General features: G+C 47.4%; 2 protein-coding genes across 3 annotated transcripts in view; one reads left to right on the top strand and one right to left on the bottom strand.

The window, feature by feature from the left end:
* The window catches only part of LOC136965778 (bile salt export pump-like), an 11,926-nt gene extending 4,199 nt beyond the window's left edge, over positions 1-7,727 (top strand). The window contains exons 12-28 of one of the 2 annotated variants that reach the window (XM_067260000.1): positions 1-91; positions 538-663; positions 820-1,023; positions 1,236-1,406; positions 1,653-1,854; positions 2,259-2,334; positions 2,573-2,699; positions 3,312-3,464; positions 3,710-3,814; positions 3,903-4,064; positions 4,415-4,618; positions 4,815-5,056; positions 5,482-5,638; positions 5,829-6,026; positions 6,489-6,695; positions 6,887-7,033; positions 7,382-7,727. The exon at positions 1-91 is cut by the window's left edge and continues 20 nt beyond it. In XM_067260000.1, the coding sequence (XP_067116101.1) occupies positions 1-91; positions 538-663; positions 820-1,023; positions 1,236-1,406; positions 1,653-1,854; positions 2,259-2,334; positions 2,573-2,699; positions 3,312-3,464; positions 3,710-3,814; positions 3,903-4,064; positions 4,415-4,618; positions 4,815-5,056; positions 5,482-5,638; positions 5,829-6,026; positions 6,489-6,695; positions 6,887-7,033; positions 7,382-7,582 (2,773 nt within the window). In that variant the 3' untranslated portion in view covers positions 7,583-7,727. Of the gene's footprint in view, positions 92-537; positions 664-819; positions 1,024-1,235; positions 1,407-1,652; positions 1,855-2,258; positions 2,335-2,572; positions 2,700-3,293; positions 3,465-3,709; positions 3,815-3,902; positions 4,065-4,414; positions 4,619-4,814; positions 5,057-5,481; positions 5,639-5,828; positions 6,027-6,488; positions 6,696-6,886; positions 7,034-7,381 lie in introns of both variants that reach the window. The other variant, XM_067259999.1, reaches the window with a different exon arrangement.
* A 10,607-nt stretch (positions 7,728-18,334) lies between these two features.
* On the bottom strand, positions 18,335-19,321 carry b3galt1a (UDP-Gal:betaGlcNAc beta 1,3-galactosyltransferase, polypeptide 1a). The gene has a single exon (XM_067260788.1). The coding sequence runs from the start codon at positions 19,319-19,321 to the stop codon at positions 18,335-18,337; it is 987 nt and encodes a 328-aa protein (XP_067116889.1).
* Positions 19,322-24,334: the final 5,013 nt, after the last annotated feature.

Below are 24,334 nucleotides of genomic sequence, written 5' to 3'. Positions count from 1 at the left end.
TTCTGAAGCGGGGTACAAACTGGACAAAGTCAAGGGAGACATTGAGTTTCACAACGTGACCTTTCACTACCCGTCCAGACCGGAGGTCAAGGTACAGAGTCTTCACACCTGCTTTTCCTCACCTCTGTCTCATGCAGATTTAACCCTCGTCTTCCTGATCTCACGAGACGTGACATCATCAGTGACATCATCAGTGACATCATCAGTGACATCATCAGTGACATCATCAGTGACAGTCATGGCTTCCGCTTTAGAATCAATTAATATTTAACATGTATAAATAGAAACCTGGGGTAGTTATGCTTCAGATTTTTGTCATTTGTGACTTATAGAAAGCCAGACAAGTGGATGATTTGGTGATCAGTCCTCTCTGCAGGAGGACTCTTAAATCTCTCCGGTTTTTCCTTGTCTTCTTTGAGAGTTTAGATTAGTTTAGATGCAGTTCTCTGAGACTCTGTGAAGCCCTCTGTGACAATGCTTATAAAAAGTGCTAAACAACCAAAATGTGATTTGCTGATCTGATTTGATGTGTGTCAGATCCTGGACCAGCTGAGCGTAGCGGTGAAATCTGGGGAGACGACCGCCTTCGTGGGCCCCAGCGGAGCGGGAAAAAGCACGGCTGTTCAGCTCATCCAACGCTTCTACGATCCCAAGGAGGGCATGGTACGTCTAGCTAACCATGGACACCAGCATACAACATATCTCTATCTATGCAGTCCAAACGCCTGTTTTAAGGGTATATATACAAGTAGACTCACAGTTTGGGTTTAAAAAAAGAAGCTTTTTGTCGACATTGTTTGTTTTCTTCTTCTGCTCCAGGTGACTCTGGATGGTCATGACATCAGAGGCCTCCACATCCAATGGCTGCGCTCGCTCATCGGCATCGTGGAGCAGGAGCCCGTCCTGTTCGCCACCACGATCGCGGAGAACATCCGCTACGGTCGCCCTGGAGTCTCCATGGACGACATCGTCATGGCAGCCAAGGAGGCCAACGCCTACAACTTCATCCAGGACCTGCCACAGGTAGGTTGAGACAACAGCACCGTAGTTAGGTTGAGACTCAAACACTACCTTTTAAAAGATAGTTCACCTAAAACATAGACTGAGATTAATACCCCTTGAGGTTAATCGACATACACAGCATGTTACTTTACCGGTGGATAAACCAACACTACCACAGGTAGCACAGGTCACACTAAGCTCCTCACCAGAAACCCTGGTCTGTGCTCACGTAGAAGTTCGACACGATGGTGGGCGAGGGCGGAGGCCAGATGAGCGGAGGGCAGAAGCAGCGTATCGCCATCGCCCGGGCGCTGGTGAGGAACCCCCGCATCCTGCTGCTGGACATGGCCACCTCAGCCCTGGACAACGAGAGTGAGGCCGTGGTGCAGGAGGCTCTGGATAAGGTGAGACACACCAGGGAGGGGAGGTGAGGTTAGGTGAGACACACCGAGGAGGGGAGGTGAGGGGAGGAGAGGGGAGGTGAGGGGAGGTTAGGTGAGACACACCAGGGAGGGGAGGTGAGGGGAGGTGAGGGTTACGGTGAGGGTGAGACAGCCTGATCTGTCAGTTTTTGAAGTAACAAAGCAAAGAAACGGGATCTTGCACAAATCCCAAAATCTTTCAACCGTGGTTTCCGGATGTGTGTCCAGGTCCGCATGGGGCGCACCACCATCTCCATCGCCCACCGCCTGTCCACCATCAAGAACGCCGACGTGATCGTGGGCTTCGAGCATGGACGGGCCGTGGAGAGGGGCAAGCACAACGAGCTGCTGGAGAGGAAGGGGGTCTACTTCACCCTGGTCACCCTGCAGAGCCAGGGAGACAAGGCCCTCAACCAGAAGGCTCGCCAGAGTACGCCTCCACACCCTCCTCCCCCTCCACACCGTCCGCACCCCTCCACACCCTCCTCCCCTTCCACACCCTCCTCCCCCTCCACACCCTCCTCACCCTCCACACCCTCCTCCACACCCTCCTCACCCCTCCACACCCTCCTCACCCCTCCTCCCCTTTTTATGTAAAAATGTATTTTTTATGAAAGAATGCATTTTTATGTAAAGATGCATTTTTAATGTTAATATGCATTTTTAATGTTAATATGCATTTTTTATGTAAATATGATTTTTTTAATGTAAAGATGAATAAAAACACAAGCATCCATACAGTACATGTACAAGAGCAGGTCTCTGGATGGTTGCATGTTGTGGCGTCTCCCTGCTAGACCGCAGCGGTGACCTCCCCCCTCTGTGTTGTGACAGTGGCTGACAGCGAGGCAGCCCGTCAGGAGGAGAAAAAGAGTCTCTCCAGGGCTGGAAGCTACCGAACCAGCTTCAGGTACCCAGGAACTACATCTCCCATCAGCCACCACAGCACGACATCACAGCCTCGCTTGAAACATTCTAGAACCCAGCTCTCCTTCAACCCACCCTTGGGAGGATTCTAGTGTGTTGTGTTTTGGCAAGCCGTTCTGGGGGCCTAGTTAACACTGAATGGAAACCAGTCACGTTTGGCAGCCATTTTGTGTCAGAGCGTTGTGCTGTGTGTTGATCCAATGGTGATCTGTCTCCCTCAGAGCCTCCATCCGCCAGAGGTCGCGCTCCCAGCTGTCCAGCCTCGTCCCAGAGGCCTCGATGCCCATCGCTGCTGAGCTGGGCCCCAGGGCTTACTCTGTCTCCCAGGGCGATATGAAAATGGTCAGTGTGTGTGTATTTGTCTGTGTTGCCAGTTTGGACAAGTGCAGGCATGTTAGGTGCCCTGCTCCTCCTTGCCATCTCTAACAGCAGATTTAAACCGATAAGAATAATCGAAACCTATAATTAACAAAGTAAGTCCTAACCTTATGAGCTGCTGTACTTGTCACAAAAATCTAATAATACTGAATAATTCAAGCGGCGGTGGGGTGTAAAGGTGTGTGTGTGAGAGAGTGTGTGTGTGTGTGAGAGTGTGTGTGAACGCTGGAGATCACTGACCGTGCGGTAATGTAAGCCTGTCGCCTCCTGTCAAACACTGTGACATCTGTGTGGTCGCCCTCTCCTCGTGAGGTCACGCTTGTGCACACAGCTGATGGAGGTCCTTATTTAGGATCTATTTCTGATTACTGTGAGCATGTATGTATGCAATTAAATATATGTAATTATATATATGTATTTTTATATATATATATATATGTCTGTATTTGTATTCATGTGTGTGTGTGTGCACACGTACCTGTGTGTGTGCATGTGTGTGTGTTTATGTGATTTTGTATGCATTTGTATGTGTGTGTATGCATAATCATGTGTGTGTGTGTTCAGAGTGCCGTCGCGGAGGAGGAGGAAGAGGAGCATGTGGAGCCTGCTCCAGTGGCCAGGATCCTGAAGTACAACGCCCCTGAGTGGCCTTACATGGTGGTGGGCACCATCGGAGCCGCCATCAACGGAGGGGTCAACCCTGTCTACTCCCTGCTCTTCAGCCAGATCCTGGCGGTATGCTGCATGGGTGTGGGTGTGTGGGTGTGTGTGTGTGTGGGTGTGAGAGAGAGGTGGTTAACGTGAAAGTTTTGTCAAACAAAACTCCTGGAGAATGTGATGTTGGTTTGTGTGTAAGAGAGAAAGAGGTAGTTAAAATAAAAAAAAGTTTTCCCTTGAAAAATTCAACATTGTTTGCGTGTGTCTGTCTGTGTTCATCTGTGTGTGTGTACGTGTGTGTGTGTGTGTGTACGTGTGTGTAGACGTTCTCTGTGTTAGACCCCGTGGCTCAGAAGAAGGAGATCAACGGGATCTGCATGTTCTTCGTGGTTGTGGGCGTGGTCTCCTTCTTCACACAGATGCTTCAGGTACGTCCTGGGCTCTTCCTCTGTTTCCATAGTGATGGTGATGATGACGTGTGTCTCTGTGACCCTGTGTGTGTGTGTGTGTCTGCAGGGCTACGCCTTCTCCAAGTCGGGGGAGTTGCTGACCAGCCGACTGAGGAGACTGGGCTTCCACGCCATGCTGGGTCAGGAGGTCGGCTGGTTCGACGACCACAGGAACAGCCCCGGGGCGCTGACCACACGCCTGGCCACGGACGCCTCCCAGGTCCAGGGGGTGAGTGCGGACGCCCCTGCACCCCCCTCCCTGCACCCCCCTCCCCCTCCCTGCACCCCCCTGAACCCTCTTGCTCCCCCCCCCCTTCCCGAACTCTCCTGAACCCTCCTGGAGCCTCATCACATGGATGTGCTTTTGGATCACAAATTTGGGGGGGAATTTACTTCTCCCCTTCCCCTCTCTGTTTGTGATAATGATGTATGCATTTAGCAGATGCTTCTATCTAAAGCCATGTACAGGGGGGGGTTTGAAACTGCAAACTCTTGATGACGAGTCCCTCCCCCTCCCCCTCCCCCTCCTCCTCCTCCCCCTCCCCCTCCCCCTCCCCCTCCTCCTCCTCGCCCCTGCAGGCTACCGGCTCCCAGATCGGCATGATCGTCAACTCCATGACCAACATCGGCGTGGCGGTCATCATCTCCTTCTACTTCAGCTGGAAGCTCAGCCTGGTGATCATGTGCTTCCTGCCCTTCCTGGCTCTGTCTGGAGGCTTCCAGGCCCGCATGCTGACCGGCTTCGCTAAGCAGGACAAGCAGGCCATGGAGACGGCCGGGCGGGTGGGCTGCACACACACACACAAGCGCACACACACACACAGGCACACACACACACAGGCACACACACACACAAGCACACACACAGGCACACACACACACCATTACATGTCATTAGTCATCTTTGCTCGGTAATCACATCACTCCGACTGCTCCAGAGTCCGTTTGGTTTCAGCTCCTTCCTGTCTCTCGACGCTAGATCTCTGGCGAGGCCCTCAACAACATCCGCACCATCGCTGGCCTGGGGAAGGAGAGGAGCTTCGTCCAGATGTACGAGGCCCAGCTGGAGAGCCCCTACCAGGCTGCCCTGAAGAAGGCCCGAGTGTACGGAGCCTGCTACGGCTTCGCCCAGTGCATCGTCTTCATGGCCAACTCTGCCTCCTACAGGTTCGGAGGCTACCTGGTCAGGCAGGAGGGCCTGCACTTCAGCCTGGTGTTCAGGTGAGCCTGTCTGTCTGTTTACTGTCTCTGTCTACTGTGTCTGTATACCTGTCTGTCTACTGTCTCTGTACACCTGTCTGTCTACTGTGTCTGTATACCTGTCTGTCTACTGTCTCTGTACACCTGTCTACTGTCTCTGTTTACCTGTCTGTCTACTGTCTCTGTACACCTGTCTACTGTCTCTGTTTACCTGTCTGTCTACTGTGTCTGTACACCTGTCTGTCTGCTGTCTCTGTTTACCTGTCTGTCTACTGTGTCTGTACACCTGTCTGTCTACTGTCTCTGTTTACCTGTCTGTCTACTGTCTCTGTTTACCTGTCTGTCTTCTGTCTCTGTATACCTGTCTGTCTACTGGCTCTGTTTACCTGTCTGTCTACTGTCTCTGTTTACCTGTCTGTTAAGTGTACCCTGTGTTCCTGCTCCAGGGTAATCTCTGCCATCGTGACCAGCGGCACGGCGCTGGGCCGGGCGTCCTCCTACACACCCGACTACGCCAAGGCCAAGATCTCCGCCGCTCGCTTCTTCCAGCTCCTGGACCGCGTGCCCACGATCAGCGTGTACAGCCAGGGCGGAGAGAAGTGGGTGCGTTCAGGGGCGCCGTGACGGCGGGAGGGAGATTAGGACGATTCTAACGGCCCAGCAGAAACCCTACTATCCTGTTTGATCGGAGTCACATTTTGGGGCCCGGAGGAGAAAGACATATGTTCATGCAGAGGAATAAGTCTCGAAACCCTACTTTCTCATCTTCTTTCCTCTCTCTCTCCTCCGCCAGGATAACTTCAAAGGCGACCTGGAGTTCATCGACTGCAATTTCACGTACCCCACCAGACCAGACATCCAGGTGCTGAACGGGCTGAGCGTGTCGGTGAGGCCCGGTCAGACCCTGGCGTTCGTGGGCAGCAGCGGCTGTGGAAAGAGCACCAGCGTGCAGCTGCTGGAGAGGTTCTACGACCCCGACCACGGCAAGGTGGTGAGTAGGGGAGTCGCCATGGCAACGCACAGCTGGAGACTCACGTGCATATTAACACACACACACCCATCTGGAGACTCACAAACATTTACATTTAGTCATTTAGCAGACGCTCTTATCCAGAGCGACTTACAGTAAGTACAGGGACATTCCCCCCGAAGCAAGTAGGGTGAAGTCCAAGTGCCCAAGGACACAACGTCATTTTTGCACAGCGGGGAATCGAACCGGCGACCTTCTGTTTACTAGCCCGATTACCTAACCGCTCAGCCACCTGACTCCCGATAGGGCGTGCATGCAAGTGTTTACATTCAAACACACTAACGCACACACGTGACTAAATACACACACAAGGAGGAATACCGGCAAACATACGCACACACTCGCACAAACACACACACCCCGTAAAGGCGAACACAAGGCAGCTCGACGCTAACCCTTCCATCTCCGTGCGTCTCCTCTCAGATCATCGACGGTCATGATTCGACGCACGTCAACGTCCAGTTCCTGCGCTCCAAGATCGGCATCGTGTCCCAGGAGCCCATCCTGTTCGACTGCAGCATCGGCGAAAACATCAAGTACGGGGACAACCTGAGAGAAGTGGGCATGAACGACGTGATCTCCGCCGCCAAGAAAGCCCAGCTCCACGACTTTGTGATGTCGCTGCCCGAGGTACGCACCAGCCGCTCGTTATCCAGCTAACGACACGTGCATTAGTATCAGGTGTGTCGGAGCAGGGGAACATCTAGAACAGGCAGGACAGTGGACCCTGAGGGCTAGGGTTGAGAAACACTGCTGTAGGAGAACATGATCTGCTGAACTAAGGCACCGTCTCCTCTCAGTGTTGATGTTCTCGTCCTCAGAAATACGACACCAACGTGGGCTCGCAGGGTTCACAGCTGTCCCGCGGTCAGAAGCAGCGTATCGCCATCGCCAGGGCAATCATCCGAGACCCCAAGATCCTGCTGCTGGATGAGGCCACATCCGCCCTGGACACGGAGAGCGAGAAGGTACCAGCCCTCACAAACACCACAAATCCATACTCCCCTCCTCAAACAGCAACATTGGATTGACGATCGGTATAACTCAAGATGTTACAGGTTCAAATTCTCCCTTTGTAAATCGCTTTGGATAAAAGCACCCGCTGAATGAATGTGTTGTTTAAATCAAATACTACAAAATGTATTGATCGTTTGAACACATTCAAAGTATAAGAGGCGGTTGAGATTCAATCTGGGTTATTATGGCTGCTGCCTTGTAGCTGCTTACAGTAAATGCTTTGAAAAACAATACCACAGGACATGCATCGCTCTTTGCTGAGCTTTTGGAAAAACTGTGTGTGTGTGTGTGTGTTGCAGACGGTGCAAGATGCACTGGACAAAGCTAGGGAGGGCCGAACCTGTATTGTCATCGCTCACCGCCTCTCCACCATCCAGAACTCTGACATCATCGCCGTCATGTCGCGAGGCTTCCTCATGGAGCAGGGATCACATGACCACCTCATGTCCCTCAAGGGGGCCTATTACAAACTAGTCACCACAGGGGCACCAATCAGCTAACTGCTCAAAGGGATGGTAACCAATCAAAAGAGAAGGAAACAGAACCAGGAAATGCTCTTCTCCTCCAGTCTGATCTGTCTGTATTTATTTTCGCAGTTTGAGTCTTGTCATGCTGTGAAGGGTGAAAGTGGGTGAACCTAGAAGAGGTTTAACTGGGTTGTTGGTTTTGGTCATCAAGCTCAATGTCTTATAATCTTCTCTTTTTTTAAGTTGTCAAATATATATATATATATCGAGTTTCAATGTTACAAACACTTAATTTAATGATACTCAATTCAATTCACCTGTCAATAGTATGTTTACGTTTAATACGTTTGCCTTAATTGATCTCATGTTTCGAATGGACAGAATTTAGAAAATAACAGAATAGCCAAGAACCATTTTGGATGGATTTCAGTGTTACGCCAGTGAGCGCTGAGGTCATTTGATGATTGTCTACTATCTCTCAGTTTCCATATCCTACTTCCTTGTCTGTAAGACGGTATAAAATGTCAGGCATTACAATATCAAGTAGGTAAACAAGCCATGCGGCTGTATTATGTTTTTTACATACATTTTATTCCACTTGCTGTGGCATAGCCTAGCTATCTCACCAAAATATATGCATGCATAATCTATAACAACTGGAAAATAGCAGCACCACTTCAATGTTGAGCTTGTTAGCATTTTTCAGACATATCCTGGACGATTTCATTTTCCGAGGATGCTAAAGAACAAGTTTCGCAGTGGGTCTTTTAGGAGGTAAAAATATTTGATTGGCCATTTGTATGCAAACATACAATGAGTAATCTTGCAAAAAACAGATCGGGGCCTACCCTACCATTGTACGGCAAATGCGTTGTACGGTTTATCTTAATAATACGTTTTCTAAACAACCAGGGTTAAATGTTCTCCTTTTATGTTTTTTTTTTCATTAAACAGAATACGCTTCATTAACATAGGCCTAACTATAATTCCTGAACGCTTTCAGAAGAGCACCACTTTGTAAACCTATCGTCTCGTACTTTGTGTGGAAGCCCCACAACAAGCCTATCTCCAGTTATGAAGTGGCGAAAATGGTTCTTAAAAAGTCATATACTGCTTAGAAGACATAAGGCAAGTAGGCTAGGCCTAACCTGCGTCTACATCCCATTACACAAGGTTATCTATTCGCTGGGGGCTATCAGGTGTTGATTTGACACAACAGGTAACCTACCTCTGGGGTACGACGGATGAGATCAGCGGGTAGCGGTAATATGTGTTCACACCGCAGGACCTTTGGGGAATGGAGTCTTAATCACAACAATCCAGAATGACAACATTTGAATTAGTATTCCGGTGAAGGAATCTAATCTGTGCCGCTCGCCGACGCCAAGCCATCCACTGAGACTACGGTCGTTTGACTTCGTGCCATAGCGCCAATAGCATATTGATTGATACTGCCGCATAAAAACGGGTGATGGAAGTCGAGTGTCGCCTGCATTCCTGAAGACGTTGGGGGTGATAAGGGCAGAATATGTCCAAATTGGTATTGCCATTCGAGGAAGGCTATGCCTGTGTTGATTTGTTTAGGCTATTGCTATTCACCCTGCTCCTCTGACACATATAATAAGATGTTACTTTTTCCTCATATATTAGAAATGAAGCGAGGGATGTTTTTGTATAGGAGTAGGCTATCGACCAACCAAAAGACTACAGCCTCAACCGAAATACGCCTCCAGATAAGCTCTTATAAACTTCCCTTTGACTGAAAATGATGACGTTCATATCTAGCTATTTACAACCAATAGCAAACAGCCAACAACCTTATCAAATAATAAAATATAGTTTAACCTAATTGATTACCACCTGCTCAGACACTAGTCATTATTCAATCCAAGGCCTGTATTGTTGACAATGCCCCTGTCTATCCAGCAGGAGGCAGAGTTCCCTCTTACAATTGGCACCAGGACACAACATCGACCCAGTCTTGTTTCCAAGAACCTGTCAAGTCCATAAAGCATGTAGGTGTGGGTGTGCAGCTGGCCAGCATGGTACACCTAGGGACCGTTGAGAGTACGAAACAATGCGTTTTTACATAAGGGAAATCCAGAGTAAAATACACAGGCCTAGTTTTTAACAGACATTCGACTGTCAAGCTCATAGCTCTTAACGCTATGAGCTTCTTAGGACGCTCTAGAACGCTCTTATAACGCTCCTAAGAAGCTCTTAGCGTTAAGAGCTTCTTAACGAATCTGGGAAACCCGGCCCAGGTCTGTATGCTGTGTGTGAATGTGTGTGTATAGGCTATGTGTGTATGCCTGCGTGTGTTTCTGTGTGTGTGTGTTTTATGAGGTTGACAAGGTATAATTTCTGTGCTAAGCCTGTTTGCATAATGACGAAGTCACAATTGTATTTTTCCCACATTTAGTCACCGTAGCTAACACATGCAAATCAGCGTGCGGCAAGATCGCAACAGTCCAATCAAAAACAAAATTCCCCCCGATGATATCTTTAGGGCCTACCCAACGCTATTCAACACACCTGGCAACGAGAAATTAGTTAGTAGCCTAATATTCGGAAGACACTGAACCATTACAAGTCAATAGCAGGAAAAGAGGCTACAGTATGCAGACCACATTAGCGTTGATCACAGGAGGATTTACTGCGGAGGCAAGGCAGCCGCCTCTACGGTTCTGTGTCAGGGTTTCTTTATCCGAGCCCGAGCGATCGTTACAGCCCCCGCTAGGTGTGTAGGTCTGCGGAACGGTGATTTGTCATGATTGGGTAAGTGTTGAGCCTCTTTAACTGTGTGTTTGGAGTCAATACTGGCCCAGGGGCAGCCTTTCAGCTGGCAATGACATAATTCAGCTCTCTCTGTGTGTGTGTGTGTGTGTGTGTGTGTGTGTGTGTGTGTGTGTGTGTGTGTGTGTGTGTGTGTGTGTGTGTGTGTGTGTGTGTGTGTGTGTGTGTGTGTGTGTGAGAGAGAGAGAGAGAGAGAGAGAGAGCAAATCAATATTCTCCATGTTTAAACAGTACCCATGCATGAGAAAGGCATGACTTTCTGTCTATGTGAGAAGGATTGGAGCATATATTATCTCATCATTAGATTCTAATGCATGTGTATTCAATTAGTAGGTGCATGTGTGTGTCAGCATGTGTGTGTGTGTCACCTTGCAGTGCTAATCTAGGTTATTACAACCATAAAGAACCGTATTCACAGATGATCTCCCATCATCCACCAGCAGCCATATCTCCTACAATCTCCCAGAGACGGGTTACCGCTACCCCATCATTTCATATTCCATTATGCGGAGTAGACGAGGGTTTGGACAGAGGAAATGTTCCAGAAACAAGAACCCCCTGATGAGTCAATATCACTGACCTTGTGTCTTGTGTCCTGAGCCTTTTCTAACTATTATTTTGCCTCCTTCTACCAAATAGAGTCCCGGTCACACAGACTAATAAGTACTAGTACACCTATTCTGCCAACTTCCCTGTTACACATCACACACTCACATACAAACTCTCACACACACATACACACTCTCTCACAAAAACACACTGTCTCACACACATACACACTCTCTCACAAAAACACACTGTCTCACACACGTACACACTCTCTCACATATACACACTCACACATACACTCTCTCTCACAAAAACACACTGTCTCACACACGTACACACTCTTTCACATATACACACTCACACATACACACTCTCTCACATATACACACTCACACATACACTCTCTCTCACAAAAACACACTGTCTCACACACATACACACTCTCTCACATATACACACTCACACATACACACTCTCTCACATATACACACTCACACATACACACACTCTCACACATACACACTCTCTCACATATACACACTCTCTCACACATACACACAGTCATGTAGAAGGGGCATCGCAACCTTGAGGATATGACAGTGATTAATCTGGTGGATACTTGAAGTCTGATAACATTTTCCAGACCGATCCTTTCCTTTGACGACGTGAACGATCTGTGAATTTAGATCCCGATCAGCGGGCTCTGGAGTTGATTAACAAGAACTTCATTGTGATGAAGTTGGAAGCCTCAGATTAGTGCACACAGTTCTACATCTGAAACTAAGGATGATAGACAAGAGTTATTGAGATGGAGAGATGGGGAGAGTGAAAGAAAAAATAGAGAATAATATATGTAGAGAGAAATAGAGAAATGGGGGGGAGAGAAAAAGAAACATAAATAATTATACATATACAGTATATAGAGAGAGAGGGAGAGAGATGGAGAAAGAGAGAGACAGAGAGAGAATGTTTTACATTTACATTTAGTCATTTAGCAGACGCTCTTATCCAGAGCGACTTACAGTAAGTACAGGGACATTCCCCCGAGGCAAGTAGGGTGAAGTGTCTTGCCCAAGGACACATCGTCAGTTGGCATGACCGGGAATCGAACTGGCAACCTTCGGATTACTAGCCCGATTCCCTAACAGCTCAGCCACTGACTCCACTTTTGAGTCCTTGCAGCACCGTGTTTCAAGTCAAGAGGCAGAGGGAAACAGACTGATATGTTACAATGTCAGCATCGCTCCCTTTCCTTCACTGGACCGTACAGAACCAGGTGTTCCCCTTCACAACACAAGAGCACAGAAACAGCAACGCCTTCTTCCTTTGTCATGTGCAGATTTGAGCTTTTTAGAGTTTATACATTCATACCCTGGCATTGTGGAATCGATGTAGCATGAGGAATTAGACGTCTTTATAAAGCTGAATAACCTTTCAGCCATAGAGTGCGCAACTATCAGGTACACGTGTTCTCTCTACATGTTGCATTTGAGATCCTGTTGCGCAGGTCTTGAAGGAACCAACTAAATAGTTTGATGTTGCCCTTCAGATATAAAGTAGTTTTTGCTGTGTTGTACTTTCTAATTGTTTACTATTGCTGAAATGTTATTATGGTTATTTTTGCACTATGCCTGGTAGCTGGGATGTTGTTTTATTACACTGTTCCTGGTAAACACAGAACCTTCCTCGACTCTGAACACCAAAATACTGTCAGAGACAAAGACAGCATCTTCAAGTTTCTGAGCTGGTTTACCTGATTACAGGCTTTCAGCCCATATCTGTGACACCCACAGTAATCTTAGAAAAACAGGGAGAGAGAGGAGGAGAGGGAGAGGGGGGAGGAGGGAGAGAGAGGGATGGAAAGAGAAAGCCAGAAGGAAAGAGAGGGAGAGAGAAGACAAGAAGGAGCTACTGTGGGTTAGAGTTGGGGAGAGAGAGATTAATCTTCTTCTCAAGCTAGTTTTAGAGGTGAGCTTAAAGTCTGTACAATTGGACAGCACTTATTCTTTAAGATGTTTCAAATTCACAGCACCAAAATGCGATTGTGAGGCTTCTTTGATATCTCCACCTCCCTACTCCTCTTTCACTCTCCTTGCATCCACCCCTACCCTCTCCATCCCTCCCTTCTTCCATCTATCATTTACACTTTCACCCCTCCCTCCTTCTCTCTCTCTCCTCTACACCTCCTCACCCCTCCCTCCTTGCTCTCCCCCACTCCTCTTCATTCCTCCCTTCTGCCATCTCTCCTTTAATCCTCTTGATCCCTACCTCCTCCACCTCTCCCTCTTCTCTTCTTTTTCTCTCCCTCCTTCCATCTCTCTACTTCTTTTCATCCCTCCTTCATTCGTCTCATTCCATCTCTCCCCACTCCTGTTTATCCCCTTTCCTCTCTAAGTTGTTCTGGTGGCAGCTAGCATCGAGGATGTAGGTCAGGTAGAAAGCGAGATGGATGAGATTTTAATAGAGATTAATTACATCCCAAATGAGGAACCTAATTCTATGCAGCCTGCATGTCTGCACAACGCGCCTCCGCTAATGACTGTGAAACTCAATTTTCCCTTTAATCTTGAATGCAGAGAACGACCACTTTGCGGAAATGGTTCTCGGCCCTGCGGATGATCCTGAGCGCGAGGTATCACAGATTCGCAAGGAATCACAGACCCCAAAGCAACAGAGAATGAGTGTAAATGACAGTGTTATTTGTCCGCCCAACAAACTGCTGGAAAAAAATAAAATACCGGTAATTTAGTTAGCCAATTTATGCTGAAGGTGTTTATCTAGTTTCATCACAGGACCTTGCCTTAGGCAAAAATATATATTTTTGTTTTCATTGCTACAGTATATTAAGTTAATAAAATTTGGATTCCAACTCGAGATTTTCAAAACAGTCTGTATCCACTTTATTAATCACATTACATTGACCCCACCCACGCAACCCACCCACCCAAATCCCTCAACCCAACCCCTGTTTCTCTAATGGGGAACAGGTACGGGGGTAGGCTATGTGAGAGAAAGTGGAAAATTTACAAATAAATGAAATAGTAAATAATGAAAATATGGGTGTGAATACGTTTTTATAAAAAACGGGCATACGGGGGAACTTGTATTCAGAAATCAAGAAACAAGTTCTACAGCGTATCGGAGTGTGTTGTGAGGACCGGGGCCTGACGTTGTGATGATTTTTTATTCATGATGCTACCCGGACCTCAGGTATACTCTGTCTGGGCTGGTTAGGAACACTGCTGTGAACCGCTGACATGAAACGCAGCAGAGTTGGAGGGAGAAACACGGGCATGACCTGGATGGGCGGCACACAGAGACTAGCAGAACAAACAGAAAGATTCACCGGAGCGCAGCCTGCCTATAGCCTGAGGTCAGGGTTGCGTAAACAGAGCGCTAAAAAGCCTTTAAGGCCTAGACAGTTATGATAATGTAATATAATCACACACAACAGTCTTTTACAGTAGATGTTTAACTTCAGTACAGTCCCACACCTCGCCTATCAAGCCACCAGGCCCCTCAGGCAGAGAAAGCTACAGTTCATGACAGCATGTTGCTATTATTGTCGTGGACTAAGTACTACACTAAAGGAGGCATTTGAACATGTTGTTAGCCTTGGGTTAGGCTGGTGTTTTACCTAATGGAGCGACTATGTGATTTTGCGTGTATTCGCAACCCTAGCCCTGACAACTATGAAACAAAGGATGTGCTTTATGAATTGCTGGTATTTAGGCCTCTACCACACACACACACACACACACACATACAAACACACACACACACACACACACACAAGCTTTGTACTTAAGTAAATTTTTCTGGTATCAGTCCTTTACTTCACTAAGTATTGGGCTACACTGTCATTAAACTGTTATTATGCTGTTTTTACACTGTTGTTACACTGCTATTATGTTGTTTTTACACTGTTGTTACACTGTTATTATGCTGTTTTTACACTGTTATGTTGTCATTACACTATTATCATTTTGTTTTACGCTGTTGTTACGCTGTTGTTACACTGTTATTACACTGTTATTATGTTGTTCTTACACTGTTCTTATGTTGTTATTACACTGTTATTATTACACTGTTGTTACACTGTTATTATGTTGTTTTTACACTGTTTTTACACTGTTATTAAACTGATTTTTTCACTGTTGCAGATAAAGGAGGTCAGTACTTTACGATTTACTTTTTTTTACAAAGATATGTATTTTCTAACTTTTTCATTTTGCAACCAGGCTTTTTACTTTATAAAGTAGTTTAATCTGTATTCGGTGGCATGATCATTATTATTTCTTGTCACTGCAGGCCATTCTTAATTTTCTTGGCTATCATGCAAACGTAAGCTATTGTAAGAAGCTACCATGAGGCAGAAGGCAAGAAGAAGAAGCTACCATGAGGCAGGAGGCAAGAAGAAGAACGGCTACAGCCGAGACCGAGGAAATGCGTGTGTTCACACACGCACACACACACACACATGGTTTTCAGGCCTGCAAACATTAATATGAGTCAGCTGCTTTACTATGCATTGAAACGCATACAGGATGGATGTGACGAGTAACTGCCCTTCATCAAACCAGACAGAGGGGGTTTATTCTGCAGTTTAAACAGTTAATTTATTGGCGCGGCATCGTTGATTTTCCCCTGGCGGTGCCACACTTATCTCCACCGGCCGCCTCGCTCCGCGCCTACCAACGGATGTATGCTATCCATTTAAATCACATCCATCTATAAAAGATGACAGAAAACAATTCTTAGACCTGAAATCCTGTCCATCAGACGACGAGGCTCATATCAATATTAATGTCTGATATCCATATTCATGTTTTTGTTTGCGCTATAGTTTTTCTTCGCGCTTGATGTAAAGAACATTAGAAACAGAGATCTTCAGCCTCTACAGTGCCACAGCCCCACATTAACAGTTTTAAAAGCATGTGCTGAAACAGTAGCTTTGTCTCATGGTAGGCCGTTGTAACAAGTGTCATCACTCATCCGTAGTTTCCGCCGGATCGGCCCACAGCGGGATGCGACCTCAGGTCCTCTGACTATGTGGCGACCATCTCTATCAACACCGCTTTAACCAGCGGTATTTATGCTAAGGATTGATCACGAGTGTAACCAATTCAATTTAGTTACACTGTTATGAAGTGTTTCCCCTCATAAAACGAATGTATTTGTATTACTAATTGTCATGTCCTACACTGGCCCAGAAACCCCTAGGTCCTAATCTAATTTGAGACTTTGGGACTTGCGGTTGTGTGGTGACACATGGGCTCCTACACCAGTAGTACTTATCGACATAACAGCAACAGGCATTAACTAATCAAGACCGCTTTACGACTGTGTCACATCGATGACACAAGCGTTATTTTCCCTTCCTTTAACGAGGTCTACCTATTTTTTTCCCACCGCTTCGCTACTTACAAGGCTCATTTCCCTGAATCCCTGAATTCGTTTTATTTAGTTTTTGTTTTACCCTCTGTGAGCTTTACCCTATTAAACGCTCCACAGAGAAGTTATTTACTCATTTACCATGCAGGCTTTTCATTAGTTTGTCATTTCAGACAATATATTCAACTGTGTGATGACAAAATAAGTGAGCAGAACTCACAGATTCCGACTGAGAAACGAAATTTGTAAAAATGATATCACTTCGACTTGACTACACACCCTGCATGGTAGCCTAAGTCAACAAATAACAGTACTTGCAATCTGCAACGCTCGGTGGTTCTCAGTGAATGGTACATATATAAAAAGTCTTCTTTGTATTCCCAAAATATTTTGTACCTTTTGTTAAGGCACCGTAGGTGTCTGTGTCGCTGCGAGACCTGGTTCTGAACCTTTTCTCCTGTTTTCTTCCCAGGAGAGCCGGAGACACCAGAGGAACGTGGATGAAAGGAGGTGTTAAAGTGCTCTCCTGCCAGACACGTCTGCATGGGAGACCACAGCACACACCCTTTACAGGTGTTGGAGCCTAATGTCTGACTCTATGACACATCACAATGCTTTCACAGAGCTTACACACATACACACATTCAATGGATCCCCTCCCCACACACACACAATTCCAACTAAACAAAGTCTTGTAAAACATCTTTTAATCCAAAATATTTAAAAACAAAAAAATAAATGCACTCAAACATGAACGAAGTTGGCAATGAAATGCAGCCATGGAGTCCTTCTGGACAAAGTCATACAAACAATACTGTGATATAACACAGTTTCATCTGACAGCAGCTGGAAGGAGAGAAACAAAATGACACAGACAGAATAACACCCTCGTGGGCTGTTTGTTTGTCCCAAAGGAAAATCACTGACGTTCAAGAGATACCGTCATAGGTAATAGATGAATAGCACAACTCTGGATTAGCAGTAAGAAAATATGTCTGATCTTTAAAATAAAATTTTACAACTTAATTACAGAGGCAAACAGGACCTTGAAGTCATACAAATGACTGTTACATGGTCTTCTCACAATCTAAGATCATCTGTATGATCAGTACGGCGATGATGCATCCTCTGATATAAACACAGCATGTGTCATGGACTTCACTAAAACCGTACCAAACAGTACATCCCACATATATACAATACATTATCTCGTAAAACCGGAATGAACAGAATACATTCTTCATCAACCTTACAGATGACCTAGTGATGGTGTGCGCACAGTATTAGTGTGTGTCGGTGCAGCTTATGTTTTGCACTGGTACCATCTCAGTGCATAGGGGACAGAGATATCTATTTTAGCAGTTATCAAGCTGTGTGTAAATGAGTCTGAAAGCATCCAAGCTAACCATTTGTCTCTTCTATCAGCTCTGTTACTAAGCCTCTAAGCCTTCACTGATTTGTATCTTCTGTTGCTAAGACTGTGGACAGTGGAATATACAGTCATTCGATTTTTGTTACACGCTTGTTCAACGTATGAACAAATGAGACAGGTTGTTGCTGTAGCCGCGGTAACATCCTCTGTTTGATTTGTTCTGTGTGAAGGACTAAGAAGCCTGCTAGTCGGACACACTGGTTAGATATTCAGTGAGCAGAATAATACAGTGCTGGATAATAGAGAAGTTATCTGTGAAGAGAACAGCCCCGGCCTGGTAAAAAGGTAAAATAAATAATCCGATGCCCTGACAAAGGTCAGACTGTTACATACACACTGTGTCATGTGCTATACATAGCCAATGAGAAGCTTTGAGAGGCAGGGGGAGGGAGAGAGGCAGGGGGAGGGAGAGAGGCAAGGGGAGGGGAGGGAGAGAGGAAGAGGGAGAGAGGTAGGAAGAGGGAAAGAGGCAGGGGGAGGGGAGGGAGAGAGGAAGAAGGAGGAGGGAAAGGCAGAGGGGGGGAGACGGAGAGAGAGAGGAAAGAGGAGAGGAAAGAGGAGAGGGTGATGACGTCTCTCCTGCTTGGCACGGCTCCACAGCCTCTCCAGCCTAGCTAACACTTGAGGTGTTTCTTGCTGGTCATGTCGTTCCAGATGCGATGCATTTCCTCTGGGGAGATCTGATGCACCGTGACCACGCGACGGTACCTGCACAGGCTGTAGGCCATCTTCCAGTGGTTAAAGCCGCTGTTCTGGAAGGGGTGGACCCCCAGCTTGCGCAGGCACAGCCCCACGTACACGTCCTCCAGGTGGAGCAGTCTGGTGTGCAGGGAGGTCTTGTAGATGAGCTCGGCAATGTCCGACGAAAACACGTACCCCGTCCCCGAGCAGAACGGGGGGTACTTGCTCTCGGGGTACAGGTCTCTGGGCATGTACCACTTGCTGCGCATGTCCCTGATGGGCCCTCCGTTGATGACGTAGCCCGTGAAGTACCTCTTCCTGGGCTTGGTGGTCGGCTTCAGCAGGTTGAAGATCAGGTTCTCCATGTTGACGAAGATGTCGCTGTCCGTCTTCAGGACGTACTGGGCCTTGGGGCAGAAAGTGGCCACCCAGCGCATGCCCATCAGGGTCTTGAGGGTCAGGTTGTGGTAGGAGTCGATGAAGTCCTCCACCACGACGTCGTGGAAGATCTGGCTCTCCTGCTCCACCATCTGGTTGAGGACCGGGTCGGTGTTGCGGCCCAGGAGGAAGAGGGTGAGGATGCGCACGTCGCTGAACGTGCTCTCGTCCCCCCACGTCTCCCGGATGGCTTGCCGGGCATCAAACTCCTTGTGGGTGGTGCTGATGAGGATGACCAGGAAGGGAGCCTCCGGCTCGCACTTCTTGGGCTCGTTGATGAGGAAGGCGAAGTCGTGCGGGTTGAGAGGCCGTGAGCGGATGTTGCTGTAGGTGGAGTTCTTGTGCAGCTTGGCCATCTTGCGGATGGGGAGGGACAGCTGGCCCACGTAGGAGGAGGAGGGCCGGGACACACTCAGGTACCACAGAGCGCTAGCCCAGCAAACCACGGTCAACAGGTAGAAACAGGAGACCTTTGAAGGCATAGCTGTTCACTCGGCTATCTTTAGCAACATTGAAAACCCAGAGGCAGAGCCTCCATCTGTTGTCCTGCTTCCAAGAGAAGCGAGAGGCTTCCTTCTACAAGACCTTTGACATGAGTCGGCGAAACTTTGTGGATTTTCTATTTATTTTAACTTTAAAGTCTAAGGATTTAGTTTACTTTTAAAAGCAGCCTTGGTGAGTTTTTGCGGAGGGGCCATGGTGTTGCTAGTGTCCGTCCCTGTTGTCCGGGCAACAGCTCTGACTTCTCCTCTGTCCAACCTGGAGAAGGACAAAAACATCATATTTATAATGATGATACATTTTCAACCTTATGACATCAAAACAACCAGTAATTACATTAAGTGATACACCCATGATACAAGAATATAGTTGCTGTAATTCTCTTTGCTGATCATAAATGTCACATTTAATAGATTTCTTGCCGCTCCATGTTTATAAAAGAGAAAAGGGTTTTGGGTTAACACACTCTAAGACGTCTTTCAGTGATCTGTCTTCCTCAGCTGGACTGCTGGTGTCTATAAAGCGTGTTGATGTGTGCCCTGGGGTGGATGTGGGCCAGCACATCAAAAACACGTCTTTCCAAGGGAAGGGGAGACTGATGGGAAATATCCTCAAGCTTAATTGTAGTCATCTCCATATTGTTTTCCCCCTCCCACCCTGTGTCCCTATCTCTCTCTCTCTCCCTCCCTCTGTCTCTCTCTCCATCCCTCTCCCTCAATGTCACTGTGATCTTGGCATGGTGAAACTTAGTCATCAGTAATGAGCATTCCTTACTGAACGACATGTCTTGGCATCAGACATTCCAGACTGCTGTACCAGGCAATTATCCGCCCACCCCACTCCCTCTCTCATCCAAAACACACACACACACACAGTAAAAGTAGCCCAGTAGTTTAATCACTTCCTGTGCTAGAGAGTAATATGAAATTGTCCTAATGAATAGTTTGTCTGCTGGTCCTGCATTATTCTCTCTCTCTCTCTCTCTCTCTCTCTCTCTCTCTCTCTCTCTCACGCCATACCCCGTCCATCACATGCATGAGGGCCTAAGCTCCTGTTTTGAAAACTGTGATATGTAAACGGACCATATGGATGTGTGTGGTGTGTGTGTGCCTGTGGTGTGTGTGAGGAAACTGGAATGGATCGTTCACTCGTAACAACGCGTAAAGGGGCGAGCGGAATTTAATCCCGTTTTACACAGTCACTTATTTGTCAGAGACATAATCCTTTCAGCGCGGCCGTACCCAGGCGCTCTCCCCAGTCGCTGCACGGGCGCTCCCCGGGGGCGAACAGCATGTTTTTGTTCAAGCCAGAATGATAATGCTGAGATCCGGGAAGATTATCTTGGGCGATTGTGCGCTGTGTACTTATCTGAAGCGATATTAATACAGTTATTGTGCCATTGTACGTCTGGTCAGATCCCAGCCTTGTCTGTCACTGTTCAGAGAGGATTAAATACTCATATTCATTATCTGGCTCCTCTTTTCCTCTCACTCACTCTGTCCTTATCATTTTACATTTAGTCATTTAGCAGACCCTCTTATCCAGAGCGACTTACAGTAAGTACAGGGACATTCTCCCCCGAGGCAAGTAGGGTGAAGTGCCTTGCCCAAGGACACAACGTCATTGTGGCACGGCCGGGAATCGAACCAACAACCTTCTGATTAATAGCCCAACTCCCTAACTGCTCAGCCATCTGACCCCCCTGACTCTTATCCTCACTCACTCACTCACTCACGCTCTCTCTCTCTCTCTCTGTCTCTCTCTCTCTCTCTCTCTGGCAGAATGATCCATCTCGCACTTTTTTCCGCTCATCATTTCTCTCAAGGCCCTTCTATTTTTTTGGGACGATTTTGATCAATCTCATGATGTTTTCGTTCCTCTTTCCGTCTCCCCCAATCCCCCCCTCTCTCTTCATTCCTCTCCCTCGAGCTCCCCCCTCTCTCTCTTCGTTCCTCTCCCTCGAGCTCCTCCCTCTCTTTCTTCATTCCTCTCCCTCGAGCTCCCTCTCCCTTCTCTTTTTCACTCACAGTTGATGCCGTACATCAGGTTCCCTTTTTCAGCCCTCTACTCTATAACTTCGTCTTATGTCTCTCTCCCTCCCTCCCCCCCCCCTCTCTGTCCCTCCTCCCCCCCTCTCTCTCCCTCCTCCCCCCTCTCTCTCCCTCCTCCCCCCCCCCTCTCTGTCCCTCCTCCCCCCTCTCTCTCCCTCCCCCCCCTCCCTCAGTTCAGTAGCTAAGGAGCAGGGTGTTCAGGGTGATTTAGGCCCTCAGTAGAATCCAGCTGGTTGCACTCGTCTTTCACCATCTCTTCCTTCTCCTCTCTCCTGACAAAGCATCGCTGTCTTCATCGTGCTGTCATGACAACCAAGTTGGGAGTTTGGTTTCCGAACCCTCACACACACACTCCTCCTTTGTAGCGTTTATCACTTCCGCCACATCCCTCCCTCCCTCCCTCCCATCCTCCCCTCTGATCCTACTGGATCCTAGCCGACAGACAGAGCCCGCCACACTTTAATCTCCCCTCTTTTCACCTCTCTCTCTGTCTCTCCCCTCTCTTCCTTCCTGTCTCTTTCTCTCTCTCTGTGTCTCCCCCCATCTCCCTTTCTCTCTCTCTGTCGCCCTCTGCCTCTATCTGTCTCCTCCCTCCCCCTTTCCATCTTTGTCTCTGCCTGACTCACTAATTCATGATTTCTATCCCTTCTCCTTGACCTCTGTTCCATCCTGTCTAACCTTCATCTCAGAAGGAGCTACACCCAGATCCTGGCTGTGAAGCCTCGCAGGAGACCTTGAGACATGTTTCCTTGGAGCCTCTCCAGAGTCAGGGGCTGACGTCTCCCCCTGCAGGGGCATCGTGTGCTGGCCTACAGAGGAAGGAACACTCATATGCTGGAAAAAAGACCTTTCAATGCAGCTTATTCCAGATCATTAAGGTTTAACCGTGGTATTGGAAACATTCGGGGTATTGTGAATTACTTGTAAATTAGCTGAATTGCATAATTTTTGATCCCTCAAGGTCCAGGAAACAAAGCCTTTATCAGCACTGACAAAGTTAATGTGATAACAAACAAAACTGATATTGGTTAACCTTGAAACATTCAGTCTCTTCAACGTACAGATAGAGTGCATAAACATTTGATTATGTTTAATACCATGAGAAATCACGTCCTTGTAAATGATGAAGGGTACGTGGTTGTCATGACAGCAGGAGGTGCTATGTGAGAAAGCGAGAAGGTGAGAATCAGAATTAGAGAAAGATGGAAAAAGGGGGGGAGGAGGGGAGAATGAGAGAGGTGGAGGGAGGAGGGAGAGAGAGTGATAGAAGGAGAGAGAAAAAGGGAGAAAACTCAATAGAGAAAGAGAGAGAAAGAGGGAGAGAGGGAGAGCGTGGGTAACCTGAGACACAGACAGCTACAATACAACCCACCAAATTCTGCCATTAGTGCCTAATTGCCTTGAACAACCATCTCCTTATTCTAAACATCATGGCAGCCTTGTGGTTCAGGTCTGCCGGGCCAAGGGACTCGTCCTGAGCCCAGAGCGCCACAGCAGGAGTGCTGGTCCAGCAGCGTGGTGCCGGCCTGCCTGGACTCACACCCCCTCTGGGCTGAGAGAGCCAGCTGGCTGGAAACCTTTTATCCGTTTAGCAGACGCTTTTATCCAAAGCCCCGTACAGATGTACAGCAGGCGATCAAGGATCAGAAGTGCGTGGTTCTGACAGTCAGAGTCAGGGACAGTCAGGCACAGGGCACCACATCAGCTACCAAGCACCATGAACAATATTAATAATATCTTAACATTACAATGCAACAATAACATATCAATTATCATTGTGCAACATCAAACCATTTCTGGGGTGCGGTCTCTTGCCAGACAAAATGGTACAACAGGAACTCAAATACAACATGCAGAGAATAAGAATTCACATGTAACACCAGTAGCAATGTAGCACTTTGTGCTGCTTTAGGGCTGAGCAGTGTTCAGACCCCAGTGATCACCCTGGTGATTTGACCATGACCAGTCTAATGGTAGTGTGGTTTGGTGACAATCCAGCCTGAAACTCATTTCCTCAAAGTAATTTGTTCACAGTCGCTGGTTCACCGGTTAGCTGGTGAGGATCCAGGCTTGTATCGTGCACAGTGCTGTACTGTGGTGGACCAGGGAACACTTTGAGTTCCTAAAGCCTCTGTCTTCACAGCTAATTAATGAAATCATTAACGTCGAGTCACCTTGCTCAGAGGGACACGGAAGAAAGGAAAGATTTATCCAGGCCGCACGTTTGTAAATAGGCTAATAAACCTTTAAGGACTTTAAACTTTGCACAAGATAGATCAGTGGTCCCCCTCGGTGGTCCCCCTGGGTACAGTGCAAACACTTGACAATCGCCTCAAACTTTTCTGTTGTATGTTTCTTATGAAACAATCTGATTTCTGTCGTCTTCAAATCCCCTACAGCTGTACAGACACAGACGCTCTGCCTTGTTGGAAGAGGAAACACATGTAACCCAATAGTAAGATAATAAACACCTTCAACAGGAGCAAACCAGACGTGAACCTTCAAACCTTTTCTCGTTTCTCTGGATAATATTTCCTTGTCAGTGGATGTGGGAGTCAGGTGGCTGAGCAGTTATGGAGTCGGGCTAGTAATCTGAAGGTTGCCGGTTTGATTCCAGGCCGTGAAAAATGACGTTGTGTCCTTGGGCAAGGCACTTCACCCTACTTGCCTCGGGGGGAATGTCCCTGTACTTACTGTAAGTCGCTCTGGATAAGAGCGTCTGCTAAATGACTAAATGTAAATGTGAGGTAGGATTGTTCCTGTGAGGTGTGAAGGCTCTGTAGACCTGACCGCACGCTTCCCTCGTGGAACCAGACCCACTTTTCCTTTTGGTTTGAGATGCGAGCAGCGCTGCTACTGTACGAGGCAGATCGAGATGGGGAAGGAGAGTGGATATATAGTAGGACTTATAGGTGGGCAATTTAATATAGGACTGGAACTGAC

This window comes from Osmerus mordax, chromosome 22, assembly GCF_038355195.1.
Source record: "Osmerus mordax isolate fOsmMor3 chromosome 22, fOsmMor3.pri, whole genome shotgun sequence".
In the NCBI taxonomy this organism is placed as follows: domain Eukaryota; kingdom Metazoa; phylum Chordata; class Actinopteri; order Osmeriformes; family Osmeridae; genus Osmerus; species Osmerus mordax.
The sequence above is the reverse complement of the archived record's forward strand: the minus strand, read 5'-3'. Positions and strand labels throughout refer to the sequence as shown.

Coding starts and splice junctions, on each gene's coding strand:
- b3galt1a (XM_067260788.1), bottom strand. CDS start 19,321: ATGCCTTCAAAGGTCTCCTGTTTCTACCTGTTGACCGTGGTTTGCTGG.